A 24512-nucleotide genomic window follows, 5' to 3' on the forward strand; every position below is an offset into this window, starting at 1 on the left:
CCCTCCAAGCCCAAGTATGGGCTGACGAGAATACATCAAGAGATGAACAGCGAGGCTGCCTCGTCTGGTTCACCACTGAGAGCAGCTGTGTCACCAAAGAGGGCGAAAGTAGAACAGGGGGTTCAAACGAACCGAACCATGCAACATCTAGATGGAATGAAAGACGAGCTGGAAAGGACGAGAAAGGACTTGGATGAGCTGACTAAGACAATGCTCAGTAAGGGAGAAGAGAGAGACGGGTGGAACAGATTGTTCGAAGACTGCAACAAAAAACAGGGTGAAGAAATTGAGCGCTTGAGGCGGGATTACAAAGAGCGGATGGCGTTGACAACAGCCGTGGAGAAGGTGATACCTGCAAGGAGTGTTCCTCGTGGGCAGTCCCCGATGGAGCTCTTGACGCCTCGAGAGATGAGTCAGACAACGGAAACGCGACTCCCGGCAACAACAGGTCGAGTGACAATCCCGGACCCGAGTGACACCTTGGGTGACCCAGGCGTGGAACAAACGGTGAGGAAGCTGATAGAGACAGCTGGACGACTAGTCGCCAACAAGAATGCGCCAGGTTCCGGGGTGACTGCACCCTATGGAACAATCGACGATACGGGTAGAGTACGGCTCTCCCAAAGCGTGATGACCAGACAGGGAGTTAGCGACACAACGCCACCAATGGGGAGCTCTAAGGTCCCAGAGAGGAGGATACGAAAGATGCCGGCGAAGAAAGTGTCACGGGTAATAGACATACAGAAGAACAATCAGTTGAGATATAACTTCACAGGAGTTCCGGAGGCGGATCCGAGAGCTTGCTTCAATCGAGCGACCTGGAACCCGGTAGTGAACCTGCAGCAACCACCGCTGGGAACATCACATCTGATACTGGGAGATAGCTTAGTCAGAATACTCTTGAACTTGAGGGCCTCTTGGGTCACCACGGTGATGGCCTTCGGAGGCGCGACCATAGCCCAGTTATTTCGGATGGTGGAGTTGATGAACCCAGGGAGAATCCCCAATGTGATGATCCTGGTTGGGACGAGCAACATCTCGAGAAGCTCAGATGAGGAAGAAGCACTATGGGAATCAATGATGGTGTGCTTGTTTACCACTCTCTGGCAGAAGTTCAACTGCGCTGTACTGACCGTTTGCACTGTGCCAATGAATGCGAGGAGTTTGACTGCAACAGGGAGAAGGCACAACAAAGGAGTAGTCAGGTGGAAAAACATCCTAAGGAATCTCGCAAGTCGGAATGCGGAAGGATGATCCTCATGGACATCGAACATGAGTTGAGAGCTATGGATCAGGCCAGGCTGACTACGGACGGCATCCACTTCGATAGTATAGAAGGACAGGCTTGGTTGAACAGAGTCTTCCAAGAACGATTGGATGACTGGAAGTAGAACTCTTTGACACAGGAGTGCTAAAGGAGGAGGGAGCATCGAACGAGCCGGTGATTACCACCTTTGTGCCTCCTAACCTGGAAACACGCTTGGGGGCAGTCCCGGCCGTGACGAACTACAGACAGCAGAGCTCTAGCGAACCAGGTCAAGGATCAGACGTTCAATATCGATTGGGAGAAGCGCCAATGAGGAGAACCATTAATCCTAGGAGAAGACTAGGGCCTGTCAACCCGAGGGCGGAGACAACCAGCACCTCTAGATCGGACACGAGATCGGAGACTACAAGACCAGTCGAGAGGAGAGACGTCCTGATAGAGGCTCTCTGATGTGGTCGAGGCCCATACTTTCTCCCTGGCATGTGTACAAGATGACCTGATGAAACTGGACCTTCAGAAGGTGAGCTTCGCAGTGGATGCCAGGAGGATGCTGAATGGAGCGAGGCTATCGGTCAGTGGACTGTACTCGATAACAGGCGTAGACTGGTTAATAGCCGCTGGCATAAACTTCTGCTCCACGACGGCCTTGAGGTTTGCTGACCTAGCGGGACTGCCCTCTAACAACACAATGGGACCAGTGAACGCACGACCATTACAAGAAGTGAGATTGAATCACGATGAAGGAAATCGAGAAGAGAGACCTGGGAGATTCTTGACGACGAGGGCACCGATTGGACAGCATGTCAAGATATTCAGACAGGTGAAAACACCCCCAAGCCATGTGAAAGAAAGGACGTACCCGAAGCAAGTGAATCAGGAAGGTGATGCCCAAAGATACGGCGGATTGCAAGCGATAAAGAAAGATGAGACCATCTTTGCCGCGTACGACAAGGCAGAAATGAGGAAGGCCAAGATCATGATAGTAGCGAATTCAGATTTCGTACACACTTCCAAGTCTCTGTTTTGGCCGAATGTTATAATGTTGGCAGCGGTCGATCCGGACCTACTGCAATCCGTGTCAATGGCTATCGGAGTACAAAGACAGACGGAGAGGAATCCGATCACGATCGTGTTTGCTGGCATCAATGACCATCTACACAGTAGAGGTTTCCTGAGCAGACTCAGAGAGCCTACAACGGCAGAAAATGCTGTATGGCCAGCAATAAAAGACATCCTCGAGTCAAAGGGTGAAGTGGTGGATACGATGAAGGAGGGGTCCTTCACCAAGATGACACCGAGAGCAATGTTCGCGCTGTCTCCGGGGTATGCACATCTCCCGGATGGACTGACATTCGTGTATCCGATCGTGGCCTTGCTTTCGGAAGGGAAATATGATGTAATCATATAGGCTCCAAATCGCATGATAGAGATGGAGAACCTGAGACCACTCAGGGCTGAGCTACCTGCGGTGTGGTCGGTTATCTCGAACGCAATGAGAGGATTCAAGGACCATGCGCTACACATGCTAGTGTTGGACGAGGTGCTGGGGTTGGAACTGTCCAACTTCAGTCGACAGCTCAAACTGAAACCGGGAATAGGCGACGACCATCGAGTGATTGTAGCGATGTCGAGCGACTTATGGTTCAGAGGAATGGAAGCGACAGGAGAAAGAGAGAGAAGGAAAAATTCCCAGGAGACTAAAGCTCACTTGGAGGCAATGGTTTTGAGAACCAAACCAGAGGCTAATCAGTGGCTACATCTAACTCCTTGAGTAGCGGCAATGAGTGCGGATGCTTTTAAGCAAGGCCCAGTAATGATCAAGAAAATCCCCGCCTACTTGTTGAAGAAGGTGAACCTGGCGGAAAATGCTGAAGAAAAGACAGCCGAATTTATAAACAGAATGTGCCAAATTACCCTGGAAACCTTCTGGACCCAGAACGTGAAGGGAGAAGAAGGCTTTGAACGGAAGATAGCATGCTGGAAGGGTTGGGAGCCAGGATGGACAGCGCCCTTCTTGGCCAAAGTCTACCCGAAACTCTCTCGTTATTCGATCAAGGAATTCCTCCAAGCAGTAGTGGAAGTGTCAATTGAGGAACTACTAGCCTTGTTTGTGACGTTCGGAGCAGAAAGCTTCGTGAAGGGCACCGATGATACTGCTCACCGAAGGAGTTCAGAACTTGCATTTAGATGGGCTTCTAACATTGATTGCGATTACCCATGCAAACTTGGGAGGACAAAGAAACTGACACGTTACCCAGAGCAGATGAGAGAGAATGTGAGGAAATTCGACGTGAAGAAAGCCACGGACTCGTGGAATAAGATAAGAGATCTGAGACATATTCTTATCCAGTATCTCTTGCAGCAAAATCGTTTTGGAACGGGAGAGGATGAGACGATCGAAAGGGAGGAAGACCTGAGACGACATGTTGGGGGCATGCCCCTGCTAACTGATCTAAGCTTAGCTATGAGTACCGATCCTTTCGCGTTGATCAGAGGAGCCACAGAGTTTGTGACAGTGATTTATGGACCAGCAGTCACGTTTGCGTTCCCTGATGTTAAGGTGGAAGCATACAGGAGGTCGGTGCTGCACCTGAACCTCATATCAGCAGTCGACGGTAGTGCGCTGAACTGGTGTGAGCGGCACGTATTGCGGGATCTCATGAGCGAAGATCTGTTATTTGCGAAAATATCAGAGCCAACATGACTGCATGGTTGTATGAATATGCCAAAAAGCATATGTCGAAGCACGGCAGAGTGTACAGTGGGTATCAGCTGGACATTGGGGCAAGAGCTTTCAAGCGAGCTTTCGTGACTCATCGGAATGCAGTGACCACCGCTGTGAAAATAATTTCCTGGTAAAGTGAACGTAGTGGAAAGGAAAAAGAAGAGATGTTGAAGGAAGATTTGGAAAGAAACGTGACGTTGTGTCTCCACAACAGCTTCTGCAGGAACAGAGAATCTAACGTGGATCCCCTGACTTGTTGTAAACAGAGGGTAGAAGAGCAGAAGTGTTGGAGGACTGCTTCCAACAGCGTCAGAATAGCTAACGATGTGTTGCAAGACACAGAAACTGAAAGTGCAGAGTCAGTGTCACAGGAGAAGGAAATGGAGCATTGACAAATGGCCGGAAAAACAAGATGCAAGAAGAAAGAAAATTAAAACAATTTAGAAATTTTAGAACTTCTAAACGACGAAAAAAAGAGAAACAAAGAAGTGAAGAAAAGAAGATGTTAAAACTCAGAATTGTTTTGTGTGTGACAAAAACTCAAGTGAGAAACCAAGCAACCAAGTTGTAATTGAAAACTGAAACATATCGTTGAGTTTTGAACATTAAAGAATTTGTTGCATTTATAAATTTGCATTTTGATTTTAGTTAGTGGCTTTAGAGACACTTACTATTTATTTAGAAAGGCTTGAGCAAAGAGTATATTTAAATATTCCAGCCTGCATGGTTGTTTTTAATCAACTAGGGCGACTGATCACTTTGTGGTGACATGAAAGACTTGGATAATCTCTTGAAGAGGGAGACTTTTTCATTGTTTTTTTCTAATCACAGAGTTACTTAGTTTTAATATTAAGGACAATAATAACCAATATATCCGAAGGGAAGAAGCACGGTAGGATAATTTTAGCTTGTTGGTTGCCAGGACTGTCCTGCAAACCAACATCTTTTAAAAATCTACGAGAAAAAGTTTTAAATCAGGGCATTGACATTGGAAGTCAGAAAAGATGTTTTATCTTAAGTCATATACTCAAGGTGCAGATTAGTGAAAGAATTTGGAAGGCTATAGCAATGTAGTATGATGCCATTTATATGCAGTGAGTCGATATGACGCGGAAAAAAGTAGTTTCGTGCATTTTGTAAATTCTGTTCGATGACACTGTACCAATTTTACGAACATTGCGAGATTCAATGGGGACATTGACCGGGCTGTCCGGGGAGTATGTGACATTCGACCAGAATGGACAAAACTGCAGATTTGACAGATTCGAAGAACTAGCAGCTAACCTTCGGAATTGACTGTTTTAAGAGATTAACCACGTTATTGGGACGATTGGTCAAACGGTTAAGGTCAAGATATTCTGGTATTTTGAAATTTCAAAAATTCGAAATGATGACGTAATAATTCTGAGAAGCGTTAAAAACGGCCATTTTGGAAGAAAACCAGAATAAAATCAGAACAACAATAGTTGCGATAGCGATAACTACGAGAAGTGTGATAGAAAAACAACAACAAACAGCAGAGTTAGCAGAGACCGCTCCGAGTTGCAACTATTGCAACTATTGTGTCGCTACAATAGTTGCAAGGCCGTTCACAACAACGGTGAAGGGTGGAAGAGAGCCTTCCGGAAGGAAGATACAGGCGTTATTTCCCCGGATTCAGGAATCCGCAGGGGTCTCGGGAGTTGAACTGAAACTCTTTTATATAAACTTTTAGCTCCCCGGTTATGTCTTGAGTTGAATTTAATTAACATCTGAAATCATTTTGCGAGGATGAGAAGCTAGGAGTTGTGGGAAAGGATTGATCCATCTTCGATGGAGATGATGATTTTTATCTACTGAACAAAAACAACAATAATTCAATAAATAGTAGTAGCCCTGATTTTAGGAGTTACCTCGTGGTCTGGGGATACTGAGACCCAGCCATGAGCTCACTAATTTTGCATGTAATTAAGTTAATTTGAGCGTTCTGGCCGAAGCCGGAGAACAGTAACTTTTTTGTCGACCCGATGTTAGAAAGACCACCAAAGAACTCGCTTTGGTAGAGACGGTGAAAAGCATGTAGAGCTCTGTTTAGACGTTGGCCAGTCGTCTTAGGACTTAGCTTTATTTTCCGTCGATTTGTACTTCCGGGCGAATGTTACATAACTTTGGATCTGAAATTAAGTATAACATACTATTGTTTTTGTGAAATGTTTTCGAAATTCTATTGAAGTGTTCTAAATATTGAAATTGGAGAAGAACTTAGTACTTGGATGAGTTTCAATTTTTTCCCTTTTTTTTACATGTAAAACTGGTACCCTAAATAATCATCGGAATAGATCAAGAGATATATCAAATTAAAGCCCTATTTGAACGACCCAAAAAATCCAAAAAAAAATTCAGGTCAGGTCAGGTAAGCCCGTACACAGCTCAGTTAGATTTAAAGGACTGAGTCGCTTCGATTCGAGTGAGGTGAAACAGGTTTTCGAGTGTCTCAAGTGATTCGATTTCAAAGATTGCTGCTGTTTCTTGATTTGTTGCTTCGAATACTTTGATGTCTTAGTTAGTTGTGGTCACTAGTGTGGTGCGGAGTCTTCTTCGGAACTTCTTCAATCCTTCCTGATTGAAATACTGGATCATAGACCGCCAGCAGGGTGTTGTTTTTAATAGACGTAATATGTGGCCGAGAGCATTCCAGCGTCTTCTGGTCATTTCGAGTAAAGCTTGGGATGAGTGGCACCGTTCGTATAGTTGTTTATTGGATATCTTGTATGGGTACTTGATCTTTAGTGCTTTCGTATTTTTTGGCGATGGAAGGCGTCGATTAGTTTTCGTTGTTTTTTGCTCAGACCCCAGATTTCGCAGTTGTAGAGCAGTAACGGTTTCACCACGCAATTTTACAGTCGCAATCGTTATCTCAGTTTGCTTTTATTGCTGCGCCAGACTAGTTGTAGTTTTGCTAGGGCTGTTGAGGCTAGCCTTTTCCTACGTATCAGGTTTTCAGAATCTTCCAATAACGAGCCGATCTTCTTCGTTTTTTCTTTTTCTCTTCTGATCTATTTCCTCGTTTGATCACTGTGATCTCGGTCTTGTCCCGATTTGCTTTGAGTCGATGCGTCTGCAAGATGGTAGTGACGTTCTCTTGAAGTCAAGTTGAGTCGTTTTCACCTTACGTTATAAAGACGGTATTGTCTGCGTAAATCGATTGTCTGGTTTCGGGATTGAGTAATCGTGGTCTAATTAAGCCGGTGGTTTCGCTTTATCTCGTTCCTGTCTCACATCTTTAAGGACATTTTCAAAGTACACATTTTTGCTGACTCCGCTAATTCCGCCTCCCTGGGGGGATCCGATGTTGGTAGGAAATGTTTCGTGGTTCTGTCAACACTCATTTTTAATCTCCAGGTTAGTTTCTGTCAAAAATGTTGTTAATAGTCGAACTTCGTCTCGTGGAATGATCTTGTGATATGTATTGATTAGCTGTTTTCTGTCAACTTTGTCAAATTCAGCTGAAATGTCGCTTCTTGTCAAATACACTTCCAACTGAAACTTCTGAGTTTTCGCGACCAGCCATTTCAATCCTCACACTATGTCCGTTGTTCCTCTGCCATGTCGGCTTGAACTCTGAGAGTCGGATTTGTATTGTTCCGTGGAACCAGGATTCTGTGTCAAAGCTTCATGTCGGCGTGCTGCTCGAATGCACCGTTCAGTATGCTGGTCACGCTCGTTACTAGGATATCTGGTGTGCATTTGAGCAGTTCGGCGCTGATGCCATCGAGCCCAGCAGCCTTTCTGTTCTTCATTTTCTTCAGCGCAGATCCTGATTCACTTTCGGCTATTTGCTTATCCAACGGTTCATGTGAAGTGTCGCTTTCAAGTTCGTCGATCTCTTTCTTGAAGACATGTTGATAGAAATGATCTTTGATGCTCTCGTATCTCTCCTCCGGTGATGTAATTGTGTGATTGTTGCCATCCTTCATCGTCGGGTTTTGCCGCTTCCCTCGTAACAAGAATTTCACAGATTTAAACATCTTCGCATTGTCTGGTGTGCTTTCAATTTCAGTCAAAACCAAGTCGAGGCTGTCCTGTTTCGCTTTCTTCACTTTGGCACGAATTTTGGCGAGGATCTGACTAAGTTCGCTTCTGAGCCTTCTAATCTTGTCCTCGTCCGTAGCCTCCTTGATTTTCAGTCGTAGGTCTGAAAAAAATTCCCAGTAAAGAAATACAAGTTTGAAGTTTGAAGTTAAGTCTGATTTCGAGTGATTGAGGTGAGCGTGCAGGCTCTGTTTTTCAACCAAAAGTATTCACCACGAATATTTATCGTTAATGGAGTAGTGACATATAATATTGAAGCCATTTCAGCCCTGATTTGAACGACATTAAAAAAAATTTATAAAGTCCCAGTGTCGAGAAAAGACCGTTTGAAATTTTTGAGTTGTGATCGAAATTGAATTGAGTATAGCAAGTGATCAGGCTTATTATAGAAGAATAAGCGATAAAAATGCTGTTGATCTATTGCGATCTAGTCTACCAGAATTAATTTTCGTATTTAAGCGCCATCTTTAAAATAAAAACTTTCAAATTTCAAAACAATTTCTGCGAAAGTTTTTTTTGGCCTGATTTTCCCGTTTTGCTGTTTTACTATGGCTCGAATATGATAAAATTCTGGATTTTAGTCAGAGTTTTCATCACACGACTTGCTAAAAACAACACTAATTTAAAAAAAACATGAAAAAGCGTTTTATGTCTTTGTTGAAGATTTTGTTCAGAACGTTCTGTGCTACTTGCACAGCCACCGGCTAACCTTGTTTTTGTTTACAATTGGTTGGATTGTGTGCGCGCTGAATCCTTGAAGCGTAGCAGGCAGGCTCAAAGCGTCAGTTGGGGTCAGTCTGATATTGTTGTTCGTTAAATTTGAAAAAAAAAACTGTTTTTGCAACAAATATCTTATATGCTTTCTTTTTAGTTTGATTTCAAAAAAAATTAAATTACAAAAGAGGCACTTCAGTTTTTTTACGGCAAGTGCACAAGCTGGATAGGCTTATACCAGCTTTATAAAAATGCATATATATCAGCAAGCGGTTTCATTCTATCAATGAAGTCATAAATCAGCATTAAATGCATCATCGTAATATTAACTTATCTTAGCCGTCCTTACTCTACAATAGCGCTAATGGAGTTGTCGATAAATTGAACTTTGCGCAGCCATCTGCACCGCCTTATACATAGTATAGAGCTCCTCAGGAGCGCGAAGCTTATTTTAATTCTTAAATAATTTATCGATTCTGGAACGGTTTCTTGTCTTTTCTCACTTAGTTTTTCCTCTAATCGCTGCATCGTCCGCGTGGCTGTAGGAGCAGCGCCACTGGTGCATCCAAAAATTAACGGGCAGAAGCTACTCTACTCTACGTTTAAAAGTCTTTGCTGATATTTGGAGATCTTCAGCGTTTCGTGACTTTTATATGCGTCTTTATGCAGTTTTCGCGATGTTTTGGTATGGGGGTTGAAAATTTTCACATGAACGAAAGCGCGGGTAAATCGTGAACCCCAGAGTCCGTTTGCCTTAATGTCAAGTCGTGCCTCATCTTCAGTTGTAGTTGAATTGTTGACGAAGCTTCAGCCTTGCAACGGCTGAAGTTTCGGCTCAAGGTCATGAGGTTGGCGAATGTGTCTCTAATTTCATTGTGTCTTCTGTGTGTAACCGCCCTTTGCACAGTGTAGAGCATGTGTCAAGTTAAAATTAGCACCAGATGTGAGTGGGGTTTTGGTCGGTTCCCATCCGTATCTTAAGTAAATACCATCTCTGAATTCTGATTCCTAAGTCATGAAAAATTTGATACTTATTTTCTTGAGATTTTTGCTGACTGTTTCAATATCAAAATCAACTAATTGTGATGAATTTTTTTTGCAGATCGTTCGCACACCTTAAAAGCCTGTATTTTCCAGCTTGTAAATGGATGGTGGAAAGAAAATTTGGGCACCACATCCAACTGATGGGTTCATTCTTGGAACGATCGCAGATATCAGTGAAACCGAAATTACCGTTGAGCCATTAAGCAGAGACAAGGTAATTGTGTTTGATTTAATGAATGTTATCGAAAAATGTATTGATTGATTGTAATTGTTAGAACAATTATCATTTCTGATTATCCTTTGTTTTTTCGTTTAGGTCATTAAAACCAGTTACAGCAATGTTTTCCCTGCAGAAGATGACTCCGAAAGACGGTTGGATGACAACAGTGAGTAAACTTGTTTCGATATAAGTAAATTTGGACCTAGGAGTTTTGTTAAATGAGCGTTCAGAGATAAGACTCGAAACCAAGACAGATTCGCTACTGATAATAAATTCTTTGGATTAGATTTGCATGCTAGCAATCAGCCTGTAACTTTTGAAACGTCCACAATTGTAAATAACTGGTTTATACTTACGATTTTGAGTGGTTAAGAATCAAGACACTTAATGTCCTGTTTTGAATCCCTTAGTAACTGATGTTTTTCACAGTATATATTTTCTTGCGTTTTTCTTGTTTGCGAAGGCCTGCATTGCCTATATTCTATATACTTGTCATTGTGTTTGTGGCGGGGTTACTACTTTTTTTTTACTAGAGAAAAATAATTGCGTGATTGGGAACTAATTTTTTCATGCAGCGGCCTGATGAGGGTCCGCTCTGTTTTTTTCTCCAATAAAAACCTCTTTTATGTTATTACTAAGTTTTTAAGAATTTTATTTACGACGCTCGAACTTTTCTTTCGGCTTCTTGATTTGACTGAAATTCTTTCGACTGTTTCCCAATTAGTTTTTTGTTTTAAATCATCATCATCATATCCGACTTTTGATTTTGCTTGTTCTTTTTTGATTTGATGGCCAGCAGAACAGATACGAGTTGAAACAAGGGTTAGCCGGTTACTGTACAGGTAGCACACAATGTTACGACCAGTCTTAAAATATACAACAAAAAGGTTTTCAAATTAGGGTTGTTTTCTTTTCGGCGTGATGTCATCAAAAAGAGCCGAACAAAAAAGTAGAAATTAGGCGCATTCGACGGTCCTAGTAAAATAAGCAAATTGAAAAACAGTTTTTTTGTTGAAAATTGACTAGAAAAACGAAAAAAAAAATTGTTTGAAATTTTTTGAAGTTTTGGAATCCAAAAAGGTGCTAAAATAGTCCAAAAATTAACATTACTCAAGTAAAACTAAGTATTTACGATTGAAATCAGGCTGTTGTAAGCTCTTAAGCCATTACAATAAGCTATTGTAAGCCTGCATGATCGCTTTATTCGCTCGAATTAAGACGAAAAACCAGAATTTTCAAACTGGTTTTTCTCGATACTGGGAAAGTTTTTGTTTGAAATTTCGCAGTGCCTTTCGAATCGCCACGTCGCCGAATCGCCCTTCTCGACTAATTTTTTCCGGAGTAAAATCTTCACTTTTTGATTTTTTTGTTTCAAGATTTTTTGGAAAAAAAATTAATGATTTCATTAGATGTTATATTGGCTTAGTCGTCTCCTTATTTGATTAATGTTTTGATTGTCATTTTCTGCAATAGGCTAAAACAAAAGACAAAAAGCCTTTTATAGCTTAAATATATTGCAGTTTCTAGTAAACTATACGGCTGAGAATATGATTGAATGAATATTTGAGACTCACAATCATTTGAAACGGACATTTAAAAAAAAACGTTCAATGTTTTTTCATCTATCTTTTTCATATTAAATGCGAGGTGCACCATCTTGTCTTGTTAAAGGTTTTTCAATTTTTGTTTGTCAAAGGATGAAGTTCTCACATCTTTAACCGAGAGTCTATCTCACTATGTTTTAGCTTTCTTTATTCTATCGATTTTATTCGGACTTATTACGCTTGCAATAAGCAAGCGTTGTGAAATCGGAATGTAGACTTTTTTCGGTTTAACAACTTGCTTAACGGAATCACTTCTTAACTTAGCTCATAATGAATTCAAATATCTACGTGTCTCCGGCATGCTTAGTCTGGAGATAACGAATACCACTGGGACCGCAAAGGCTCTGAGTTCGAATCTGACCAAGACCTATTTTTTTTCAATCAAGAAATATCCGTTTCAAAAAACTGGTCGGCTTATTATTTGTCTGCTTATGTTTGTCGGATTAATTGCCACATCATAGAAATATTTGCCTCATGCAGTTTTCATTGAAGTTGCTTTCTATGTTTTGATTTAATCCTGCAATTTGTAATTCTGCTGACCTTGACTTCCTACATTTTCCTTGGTTTTTTTTCGATTTAAAAGTTTTTCGGAAAAATGATTTCGGGCTTATATCTAATTGGCTTGCCAACCTAGTTTTGGGTTGTTCGAGGTAATCATAATTTAAATGCTTTCTTCCGATTTGCACAAAACATTAAAAATCTCAGAATAGAATTTGTGGTTAAAAGTTTTCTTGGAAACAATTTGATTTTCGCTTGATAATTGTTTTTGAATTTTCATTAAACGCTATTGAATTAGTTTCTGGGCTTGTTTTTCACAAAAAAAAGCATCAGTCCAGACAATATTTTGAAGTTTTATAAATTGTTGTTTCCTCGAAAACTCTGATCCTTGAAAAATCCTTGAAATTCAAAGATTTTTCCAGGTAGTTTTTTCTTTAAAACTCGAACTCGAAAATTGAAATAATGAAAATATTTTTTATTCAAAGAAAATTCAATCATTTTTTTGCTCTGTCCTTGAGTGGTTACCAATTGTCCGTTGGCTTTGATTTGTCTTCTTTTCCTTTCAAATTAGTATCATTTGCTTATAATTTAGTTTCTGAGTTTTTAGGAATTTGAGTGGGCATGGTCCGTTTTTCGAAGAGTAATGAACGTAATGAGTACTCTTATATAGGACTTGCTATTTGTTTTTTGTTTCTGGAAGAAAGTCTTTACCCTTGCGATTAGCAATCGGGTACTGGACTTTTTTCCCGTAAACAACTTTGTCCACGAAATCTTCAATGCTTCTAGAGGATCTTCACTTCTACAGGATCTTTAAACGTTTAAATTTGAATAGAAGTACTATCAATTAAGTAGTAATTAGTTCAAGCCCGTTTCACTTGTAGTTATCTGCAAAAAAAATCGTAATTTTTTTTGGGTTCGTGTTCTCGTCCTAGTTTCTTTTGGCTCATTTTCTCTTTTTTTTATACGTCATTTTTTTTATCGGTTAGGATTTTTATTTGTATAACTTTTAAAGCATGGTTTTTGTTCAAACTTAAACAGTTTTTACTATAACTGAGTTTCACAATTTTTTTTAATTTACCATGTCTAATTTTGAGTATTTTTTTTTTCGTTTTGTTTTTATATTCAAACTGTTTCAGTTTATGTTATATCGACTTAGTGAACTTATATTGCGTTATTTCGAGTGCTAAATATATCCGTTTGGGATCATGTGTTTCAATTGGATGGGTCGTAAACGCTTAATTTTTCATCACAACAGTTTTGTTTTTGGCTCAACAGGTTTCGATCCAAAGTGTCTCGCGTTTGTTGTTGCTTGGTAAATGCTTTCTATTTTTGAGGGCTATTAATGAACTTCATACAAAACAAATATGATTTTTTTGCGGTAATTTTCAACTTTTATCTAGTTAATTTTTCAAGTAATTTTTTCAGAACCTTTTTTTACCTCTCTTTTGTTTCATTCACTATTTTGTACCGCAATGTGTGATTTGCATCGCAAGTGTGGCGAAGCTCCGCTTGACTCTGTGTAAAATTTGTTCACGCTCAATTTTGATTTTTCGCGGCTTGACTTGTGGTTTCTTTTCAAGTTCAGTGCATTTCCACTGTTAAAAGGTAGGCAAACTCCACTATCGAACAGCAAAAGGAAGGTCACGAAAAACGTGATCGACTTCTGATTTTGAAAATGGATATTGATTATCAGATTTCCCAGCGAAATAAAAATTTTACGTACTGATCTAGTTTTCTCACATTGGGTTAATTTTTATCAAAAGTGTGTCCATCATAAATTGTTCTACAAATTATTTGTTTTTGCGAAAATCAAAAGTTGAAGGTTTTTGGAAATACAAGTCAATGTTTTTTCAGTTTCCTTGCTTTAGTTACTCTTTTCCAATTGTCAGTCGGCTATGTTTTCAATATTGTAGTTCTTGATTTTTTTTCTGTATCGCAAGTGAAGTGAAGCTTCGCTTTGCCTCCATATTTAGAGCTTAATTTCAACTCTTTTTGCTACCCATAACAACAGCAGAAAATTGAGAAAAAATAAATTTGGCTTTAAGCTTAAAGTGAATACTGTGGTTGAATTAAGTTGTGCTACGTTTCTTATTAGCCGTTAGAATACCCAATAAAAATAAACACTTAAATGGCTAAACGAGAGGAAATCATTTTGCTAGTGTGCGTCATGTTGATGAGTTTTTATAAAATGCATATTAATTGAATAAAAACAAAATATTGGGACGTAGTTGAAATATAAAGATTCTGCTTCAATTATTTGGTTTCATTCATTTTAATAAGCAATCAACAGATTAGTGTTTCTAACTGAGATTTTTGTTCCATTTTTTCAAGCTTTTTGATGGCATAGTTAGATTCTATTGCTTCCATTGGTAACAGGTTGAAGCCAATTTTTAAAAATTAAATCAGCCACCCAATTTAAACAATTTGAGCCAACCAGTCGTCAGTAAAAAATGACATTATTTTATCTTGAAGTTAAAGTTGTTTCCTCAGCAATTTTAAGTCGAGTCATACTTAAGCTTGTTCAAAGAAAGCATTGATAATGTTAATGGAATGGAACAGTTAGTAATAAAGGATATTGATTTTATTTGGTTAAAGAAACAGGAAATGTTTTTCATGTTGTTTGTTGTTAGCGCAATGATGTTGTAGAAACGGAGAAATGAAGCTAAAGAGGAGCTATGAAAAAAAACAAGTTACGGCTAACTTATTTATGCGGTATTAGGTAAAACTTGCTCAGTCAGTTGTGTACTAGAAAACTAGAAAATCATCGAGCCTTTCCGAAAAGTTATGCTCAGCTCAAAAGCCATTTAAGTCAGAATTAAGATGAAAGTTTCAGTATATGAAAGCATATTTCTATCAATCGGTTTATTTAAGAAAAAACCCAAAATAAAGCAGAAAGCCAACTGTAAATTCAGCGTTGGCTGCTAAATCGTAACAATATTAACAGCAGCAAGATATATGAAATGGTTTGGAGATGATCCCCAGAAATCCAAAGTTGTTGAGAATGTCACCAAACTTGTTCTTCACCAAATTAGATCTTATCGATGTTTGTTTCTGTTTAGGTGCTTTGATGTATCTCAATGAGGCTACCCTCCTGAACAACACCAAAAATCATTACAAACACGATCAGATATACGTAATAATTTTAAATTGAGTTTGCATTGAGATCTAAGTTGCGTCCCGTTGAAGTAAATCTTCACGTCGAAGTAAGCGCGTACGGTAGACCAAATGGGTATGATTTCGTACTGTGAAGAGTGCGGTTATTTATTGATAGAGTGTGATTTTCAGAAAATGCCGACAAAAAATCTTGTTCGGTGACTTTTTGAGGAAACGCTTTTTTGGCATGTGCTGTTTCTCAAATTTTGTTTATTTTGAAATTAAAAAACGAGTGAAGGTTGCTTTCTACGCACCTAAATACCCTTGTCAAATGTTATATCATGATTAGTGAGACCAAAAAATGTTTCAGACCTATGTGGCGAATATTCTGATTGCTGTTAATCCGTACCACGACATAAAGAATCTCTACAGCTCGGAAACAATCAAGAAATACAAGGGCAAATCACTGGGAACTATGCCACCACACGTGTTTGCAATTGGTAAAAAAAATTGTATATACTATCCCTGTTGAAAGATATTGCACAAAACCCCTTGATTGATTTCTTTGGTGAAACAGGTATATGCTGGAATGGGTGAGAAGAATTGTAAATACAAAGATCGTAAAAATTTTAAGGATTCTGTTTTTACGAAAGTTCTGTTCAATAAAATGTGTTGCTTCTGAAACAAAGAAAACGTGCTACATTTCAGGTGACCTTGCCCTTCGTGAGATGAAGAAAACACGAAGTTCCCAGTCTATCATTGTATCTGGGGAGTCGGGTGCAGGAAAAACAGAAACGACTAAGTATATGCTGAGGTATGGTCGAGTAAACCAATCCTGTCAATCATAAAATATTTACTTTGGTAGTTATGAGCTTCCTTTGCTTTAAAAAATATATTTTACTCTTTTTACCAAGATAGATTTCCGCGAGCATGCTTTCCTTTTTCACCCAAAAGTTCTGCTGGTTGATACTTTTACGATTCCTTTTTCACAATCTGAATGTCTTTTAAAAACGGAAGTCGACCAAATACTCGATTTGACCTTTGCACTTGCGAGAGCAAATGTCTTATAATCGGGAACTAGACTTTTTTTCCCGTAAACAACTTTTCTCACAAATCTTTCTTGCTTCTCCTTCTTTATTATTGAGCCTTAACAACTTATAGGTTTGTTTCCCTTTGGCCTAAGGATAACGCGGTCGCGTTTGCACCCTAAGGTCTGGAGTTTGAGTCCCGGGCGGAACTTTTTTTCATGTATGAAATGGAAATTGTTTGTCAGTAAAAATTGAATTGTCGGATTTTCTTTTGTATGCTCAAATTTTGTTCTGCATCACTGTTTTTAGGCAGTTATATTATAGTTTTTATTTATAGCAAGTGTTGTTCACATTAGTTTCAGGGGACTTGAAACTTTTCTTACTAAATCAATTTGTTTCAGCTCAGCTGGTGTCCTCAAAAAATTGTCGGCTTTGTTTCCGCTTCGTAAGTTTTGTTCCGTTGCTAGTAAAATATTCAAATGTTTTGCTTAGCATGTTTGTCTCGGATGAAGTTTTATCGAGGCATGCCAAAATTTTGGTTGACCTCGTTTCTTTCAACCTTTTCCTTTTTTGACTAATATTTTTTTATGTTAGTGTTTTTTCGCAAATGATTCGACGCTCCGCTTCGCCTCTGTGTCTCAAAGTTCATTTCATTTCCGTTCGTCGATTTCTTTTTTCAAGTTGACTGGTACTGCCAATGCGTCATAATTGGCTTGTGTCTCTTAACAATTATGTAGAATCATAATTGGCGTGCGTCACTTAAGAAATTATGTAGACTCAAAGTTTTACTCATTCAGTTATTCTCAGTAGCGTTATCGGTCATATTTTTGCTTGTGTTTGTGAAGTACAACTTCGCCTCTGTGTACATTATTTGGCTTTACAGTTTCTTCTGCTAGGTGCTTGCTTCAGAAGTTCAAAGACAACGTTTTGTCGCATTTCCTGAAGTAATCACCATAACTCATGCGAAATTTAATGTTCCGAGCCTGAAGGAAGAAAATGAGATGGTTGCCCTGGAAATGATTCCATTATCCTTTTAAATGTGTAGGAGAATAAAAAGCACTAGATGACCTTCTAGCTTCTGCTAACACTAATAAGATGACGTTTTAAAAGTGATTGGTTCTAAGCCAGTGAGATGCGTACTGAATCTTGGGCATAATTTATAATGCAAGGAACAATTTGATAATGCCAGAAACAATTCGAAATTATATATGTGCTATGAAATGTGTTTCAGGTACTTAACAGAGAGTGCGCATACAGGAATAGCATCTCCTAACATGACTAGCATTGAGCAGCGAATTGTAGAAGCAAATCCACTCCTGGAGAGTTTCGGAAATGCCAAGACCACTCGTAACAACAACTCCTCCCGGTTCGGAAAGTTCGTCGAAGTGCACTACAACGAAAGGGTTAGTCACAAATTGGTGTGCTGAGTCAATGCGATTTTGAGTTAAGTTTGGAGAAGTAATGTGAATCCACCTCGATAAGGTCAGAAGCTTATTTTAGGTGTAGTCGAATTTCACTTAACGACGTATTATTTCAATGCTTTGACATGGATCTTAGTATTAGGATTCTATTTTTGACTTTTTGTTCCTGCCACTTCTCGAAGTGGGAAGAAAGTATGGCGTAGTGTGCCTTTTCCAGCCGATTTTGACTACTTCAAAGAAAGCTGTTAAGAGTTCGAGTGTGGTATCAATTTAAAGCCCTTTCAGCCGCCATTCGGGTTCTTAACAAGCGTTGTTAATAGAAAAACTCAAATATTTTGACCAGTGTTTCTCGAAATAGACACTTTCTTATTTTCGAGTTTTAAGACCAAATTAGACACCGTAATCAGATGCTCCCAATTTTGATCTATTAAAGTTTAAATTTTAGCTGTTATAACCACCTGTTTTAGTAATATTTTTTTCAACTAATTCAATTGCTATTTACACTAGCCATCAGCGTAGTGTAATATTACGAACCTTCTTTTTTTTCTAATCCAACTCGCAAATACAAGTGTTCACTTATTTGGAAATTTCACTGTAGCATTGGAAATTGCATAGCATCTGTTTTCTGCTTAATTTGTGGCTAGTGTTTAGTACCAATTAAGCGACCGTTGCTGAATGTTTAGTTGGTTCGAATCCGAGACGTAGCCAAATTTTTAGGCTTATTTCTAATTTTTCTTATTGCACTTTATAGAGCTGCTTTTTGTGTTCTCGCTAGTGTTTGTGAAGCGAAGCTTCGACTCTGTCTCTGTGTTCTAAAAAAAACAAGGATAGCTGGTTGCTGTGCAAGTAGCACAGATTTTTCCGACCATATTCTTAAAAGAACGTGATGAAAGGATCTGAATGAAAGACTAGATTTTAGGCGTTTCCGGTATTCATAGTAAATTGGCATATTGGAAAAAGTTTTCTTAAAAAAAATTAATATAAAAAAAAATAAAAAAAAATAATTTTTTCCTTTTTTTTTGCTGAAGTTTTATTCCCAAGATGGCGCTAAAATTTTTTTGAAACTTATTTAACTCCATTTTTAGCGCTTGAATAAAGAATTCATGGCTTGTTAATGGCACTACTACTAATCTGCGACTATCCCTTCATAATAAGCCTATCCTTCAAAAATTTCAAACCGGGTTTTCTCGGCACTGGGAAAAATTTTTGGAATTTTTTAAATGTTGTTCGAATCACGACTGAAAGGGCTTTCATATGATATATCACTCAGCCCAGTCCGATTATTATTTGTGCTACCTAATTTTGCGTGGAAAACAAGAAACTAAAACAACAGAATACAAAGTTCCTCCCCATTTTAAATTGTCGGAACAACAATAACTGGAAATTTAGATAGAAAAAAATTCAATTATGCAATTTTTCAAATATTGTTGAATTTATTTTTCTTTTTACACTTGCAAATGTCAGTTTTAATCGGTAGGTTGCGGTAGCTGTATGATATCATATGGGCTTTGACATTTGATTATCAAAAAATTAACATAGCTGATGCAATTCATCAAATGATTCGAAAAAAGTTATTCGTTTCAAACAGCAGTACAATGACAAAAAGCTTGATTTCAGAATTTTTTCAACTCAATGTATCTCAGAATTTTTTTTAAATGAATAATTTATACATAATAGTTTTTATGCTTTCCAATTTATTGCATGCTTAATTGTGTCTTTTCGTATTTAGTGCTACTTATGCTCGAATTGGCAATTTATTAGCATATGTAGATGCGTTATTGGTGGCTAGTTTTTGGGGGATTTTAAGCATCCGTGACTGAGTGGTTAGTGCGTGAGACGCAAATTTGCTAGGTCGCAGATTCTAACCCGATGCGTAGCCGAGTTTTTGGTAATTCGAGGCTTTTTCTACTTTTTCTTATTTCACTCGTTAGAGCTGCTTTTTGGTTGTGTTCTCGAAAGTGTTTGCGAAGCCGAGCTTGGGCTCTGAGTCTTAAATCGGTGTGTTGGGAAGGCTCAGTTGTACTGGCAAAGCAATCGGCGATTCTTGTTCTGCTGAAAATTGTTGTGAAAAAGCGTTTGGTATGTATAAAAAACTGAATTGAAGTTAGAATTTGATGTTTGTAGCTCAGTGTGTCAAGCAGGTGAAACATCTTTCTGTTCGCTTTTAAAAACTAAAGATGATTTGTTTTACAAAATGAACAATCATTCATTCGATTGGAAAACAATTGTTGATCACACATTTCTGAAATATTTTTATACCCAGTTCTATGCTCAGTTTGCCCAAAAATATGTTGTCTGAAGAGCTTTTCTCTTTTTACAAATTCGTGCATTAGAAATATTGTTCTTTCAAAAGCTTCTAGAACGTTATTCTTAAATTTTCTAGACTCATACCTGTTGAGTTGACATATAAATTAGCTGAACTATAAACCTGCCGATGATATAAGCAGTTATGTAATATCGGTGCAACATTAACCCAACAGTCGAAGAAAAGACAAACCGATAGTGAGCTGCCTTTATTAAATAGGCGAAGATTGTTGCATCGGTTTTGAAATTTGCATGATTTTCGTGATGTAAAATACTTGCAAAATATGATTTTCTTAATGTTGCATAATTGCTAAATGATTATGTAGATTATGCTCAACTTTGGCTGGTTTGTCATGGTCTGGATGATATACGATGGTATTGTTTAGTTCCAAGTGGTGGGTGGCCATGTGTCTCACTATCTGCTGGAGAAGAGTAGAATTACTGCCACCCAAAGTGCGAACGAGAGGAGCTACCACGTGTTTTACAGACTCTGTGCTGGGGCTCCTGATGATCTCCGGAAGAAGCTCTCTTTGTCTGCGCCTGACCAGTTCCGCGTACGAATGAATTCTTGCAATGTTTTGATCAATTTCAGTTCATGGAGTTAAATGTGCTGCGATATTGTTTTGGAAGACTAAACGTATTCATATAAAACTCACTTGTAATTACGTGAATGAACTTTTAAAGCACCCCCTGCATGATTCATATGATTGAAAAATATACGAGATGTTTTTCCCCTGTACAAAATTACCATAAAAGTTCTATCTGCCTATATTTGTTGTTTTGTTGTAGTATTTGAAGCATGGCTGTACCAGCTATTTCATAAACAGCAGCTCCACATTGTCTTCCCTGGACAAAAACGCCAAAAGCCAACAGGTAAGAGCTCAATCTCTCTATCCTTGCTTACCTTTATTGTAATTGTTTTTAAAACTGATTAGTTCCCTATATGTTCAATCCTATTTGCAACCAGTCTAGCCAGAAATGTTTAGAGAAAGATGTACTTACGAATGATTAAAATTCATAAACGTAGTGAATAACCTTATTTAGGTCTTGGGTGTTTTTTGGTTGTTTTTCCAAGGAAAAAATCTTTAGGTTTTTTCACGCTCAAATTAAGAGTAATTGAGTAATTAACGTAGTGAAGACGTAAATAGGTCTTGATGATTTTTACATGATAAAGTCTTAAAATTATTAAGGTTCAATTTTGATTTTTTTGTGGTTTGACTTTTGATTTCTTTTTTTATGTTCAGTTTGTCTCCATGGTTAAAAGGAAGGAAAACTAGACTATCGAACACCAAAAGTGTAAAGGTCAGAAAAATATCCTGACTGGTTTTCGACCGTGGATTTTATTTTTCAGAGAAAATTTTTGTCAAACTAGGGTTTTCATGTTGTTCTGGGAGCGCTCGGAAAATACATAATGTAGTTGAAAAAATGTCTTATTCTCTTCCCAGTTCTTGAAGCAGGGATCTCTAAAGGATCCCCTGATGGACGACGTGAATGACTTCAACCGGATGCAGACTGCAATGAAGCAGGTGGGATTGAGTGAGCAGGAGATAGGAGACATCTTCCGAGTGGTGGCAGGGGTGCTCCATCTGGGAAATATAGAGTTTGACCAGTCCAGCGGATCCGAAGGTACTATACTCTGCACTACACAACTGTCGGGACCCCCTCACCTCGCAACATAAATCGACTTCTTCATAGACCCCAACCCCCTGGAATATTGAGCCACCACTATTTATGAGGGGGTGGGCCCCATTTGAATATTTATACCATAAAATTTACACCCAAACTTATAAAAAAAATAGGCCATTTTTGAGATCTCCAAATCAAAAAGTTGTTTTCTTTTTTCGTGCTGAAAGATAGTTGCCTGGCTTAAATACTAAAATTTTTAGAAGAAGTTCAAGAACATTTTTGGATCGATTTCATCATTACATTAATCAGATGATCTAAATTTGCAGGACCCCCTGATAGTTTTGAAACAAGGCCACCTCCCGCAATGAAAAGCTCCATTTTTGTTCAAAAAATGTCCCAACCACTGTTAATTTTAGACCCCACGCGAGCTCGACCCCTCGAGAATTTGTTGTGTTGAAAGCACACATTTGGTGCTTGAGCCTTTATTACCCGATCCTGTTAGACCTCAATGAATAAATTTTTAAAATACTTCAATCCGAGATAGCAAAGATAAGTTACAATGATTTATGGTATGGTAGTTCAATCATCAGATTATCTTCGTATTTTAAAAATAGCAATTATGTGGCGGTTTTTTAGCGTATTTTTTGGCATTACATAATATTTTGCAAAGCAAGTGGTGCGAAGCTCCGCTTAGCCTCTGTTTTCAAAATCTCTTTGACAATCATATGTTAAAGAGTCGATGAACGTTGTTCAGACTCTTATATAGGTCGTCATGGTTTTTAGGTCGTCAATAGTTTCAGAAAAAGTTAAGTTTGTGCAGGCTTTTACTGTTTGGCAGATTGACTTGATTTCTTTTTAAGTTCGGTTCATTTCTTTTGTTAAAAAGAAGGCACACTCCACTATAGAACAGCAAAAGTGTAAAAGTCACGAAAAATGTGATAGTCTTCTAGTTTGGGAAGTGGAATTTAATTTTCAGATATCAAGAAAGTATAAACTCTTCAAGAAATTTAAAGAGCTATAAGGGCATCTATTTCATTCTTTTAATTTCGAAAGTAGAGATTTCTTTAAAAAACAAGTCAGTATTTTTTTGTTTTCTTGCGGTTATTGACTCTTTTCCAACTGTCTGTTGGCTATGTTTGTTCGATAGAATCAGTTAACAGTGACCTTGGAACCTTGATCCGACCCAATGCATGTCTTTTTATACTGTTTCAGACGGTAGTAAAATAAGTGCCAATTCGAGTACGGCTGTGAAAAACACCTGTACTCTGTTGGGGTTCGAATCCTCCGAGCTGTCTAGGTGTCTCACCTCGAAGATGATGCAGAGCGGCAAGGCCAAGGGAACTGTATACATGTGAGTTATCATATCAAATGTCTGAATTGTGGTGTGATGATAAGTCTTTGCTAGAGTTTACTTCATTTACCATAATTACAATATGTGATGCCTTCATTGCTATAAGTGCTACTGGATACTGACTTAACAAAAAGAAAAACGATCTGATTATTTTAATGTCGTTTTCATTCATGAAGGATGATACTGGACAAGAGTTTTTAAGTCTCAATGAACGCTCAAGTTTGATTTAAGCGGTTTGGCTTATAGTTTCTGCCGTATTTCGATTCAAATTCATTTGCGAATTACGCTCTCGATTAACAAAAGTTGAAATGACGGGAAAAAGCATGAATGATTTATTTTTCGGAAATTTTCAGATTTCGCACCGGAGTTAGAATTAACTATTCGTCAAATTTTTTCTAATTGGATTGGTTTTTTTAAAAAAAAAGGTCAATCACGATTTTCAAAAAAAATTCCGTCTTCCTTTGTTCATCCCATTTTTCCACTTGTCTGTTGGGTATGGTGTTTTTTTTTCAACTTCGTAATAATATACTTTTTAGTAGCGCTGAAACCGTAACGTATATTGCACACTGTTACTCGTTCAATGGATGTTTTACAATTGTTCATTTTAAAGTGTTCTTGAACAGTAGAATGGCAATTTTTAAAGTGATGCGTTTTTGGTAATTTTCAACGAAAATCTTTCTCGACCAAATTTTGAAAAAGAAATATAGGATGAAATATGCATGCCATTTCCTTAGCTGGGAAAATAGTGAATCACTCAAAAAATAGCTATGCGAAGTTCAGTGTTCAGTTACATTGCTGCAGTTTTTGTTAGTTTTGTTCCCAAAAGTAAATCTTCTTTTCAGGGTACCACTGAAAGTGAAGGCAGCAGTCAATGGTCGAGACGCACTGGCGAAAGCAATCTACTCTCGGCTATTTGACTTCATCGTGAGCCGAGTCAACGAGTGCTTTCCCTTTTCGAAGTCGGAACACTTTATAGGCGTCCTGGACATAGCTGGATTCGAATATTTCCAGGAAAATAGCTTCGAGCAGTTTTGCATTAACTACTGTAACGAGAAACTTCAACAATTTTTCAACCTGAGAACTCTCAAACAGGAACAAGAGCTGTACCAACGCGAGGGTCTAGGAGTGAATGCGATCGAATTCACAGATAACCAGGACTGTATAGATTTAGTAGAGGTTAAATCTCTGGGAATTATTGACATAATGAATGAGGAAATGAAACTGCCGAAGCCTAATTCTGAACATTTTACGACTCAAGTTCACTCGAAGCATAAAGATAACTTCAGACTGCAAACGCCGAGAAAGTCAAGACTAGCTCTGTACAAGACGTGGAAGGACGAGGAGGGTTTCTTGATTAGACACTTTGCTGGTGCCGTGTGTTATACTACGGTTAGTAGTATTGTTTGTTTCTTTTGCCTATTTGCTCATGATGAAAGTATTTTTAACTTTTATTTTTATATATAACTTATTTTTATTTATTTATTTTATATATTTATACATAACTTAAATAATGATGTAAGTTTCTTTAGGATATTATCTTTTCGCT

The 24512-nt window shown here is 38.4% G+C and overlaps 1 protein-coding gene across 3 annotated transcripts in view; it reads left to right on the forward strand.

Moving 5' to 3' along the window:
• LOC134845287 (unconventional myosin-VI-like) overlaps positions 1 to 24512 on the forward strand; it is a 238167-nt gene that overhangs the window by 203191 nt on the left and 10464 nt on the right. For 2 of the 3 annotated variants that reach the window (XM_063862231.1, XM_063862232.1), the window contains exons 2-12: positions 9913 to 10035; positions 10138 to 10207; positions 15203 to 15276; positions 15607 to 15736; positions 15945 to 16050; positions 17496 to 17667; positions 20376 to 20543; positions 20779 to 20862; positions 21435 to 21615; positions 22828 to 22966; positions 23809 to 24355. In XM_063862231.1, the coding sequence (XP_063718301.1) occupies positions 9922 to 10035; positions 10138 to 10207; positions 15203 to 15276; positions 15607 to 15736; positions 15945 to 16050; positions 17496 to 17667; positions 20376 to 20543; positions 20779 to 20862; positions 21435 to 21615; positions 22828 to 22966; positions 23809 to 24355 (1785 nt within the window). In that variant the 5' untranslated portion in view covers positions 9913 to 9921. The remainder of the gene's footprint in view (positions 1 to 9912; positions 10036 to 10137; positions 10208 to 15202; positions 15277 to 15606; positions 15737 to 15944; positions 16051 to 17495; positions 17668 to 20375; positions 20544 to 20778; positions 20863 to 21434; positions 21616 to 22827; positions 22967 to 23808; positions 24356 to 24512) is intronic. The other variant, XM_063862233.1, reaches the window with a different exon arrangement.

The sequence above is a fragment of the Symsagittifera roscoffensis genome, chromosome 4, assembly GCF_963678635.1.
Source record: "Symsagittifera roscoffensis chromosome 4, txSymRosc1.1, whole genome shotgun sequence".
NCBI classification, from domain to species: domain Eukaryota; kingdom Metazoa; phylum Xenacoelomorpha; order Acoela; family Convolutidae; genus Symsagittifera; species Symsagittifera roscoffensis.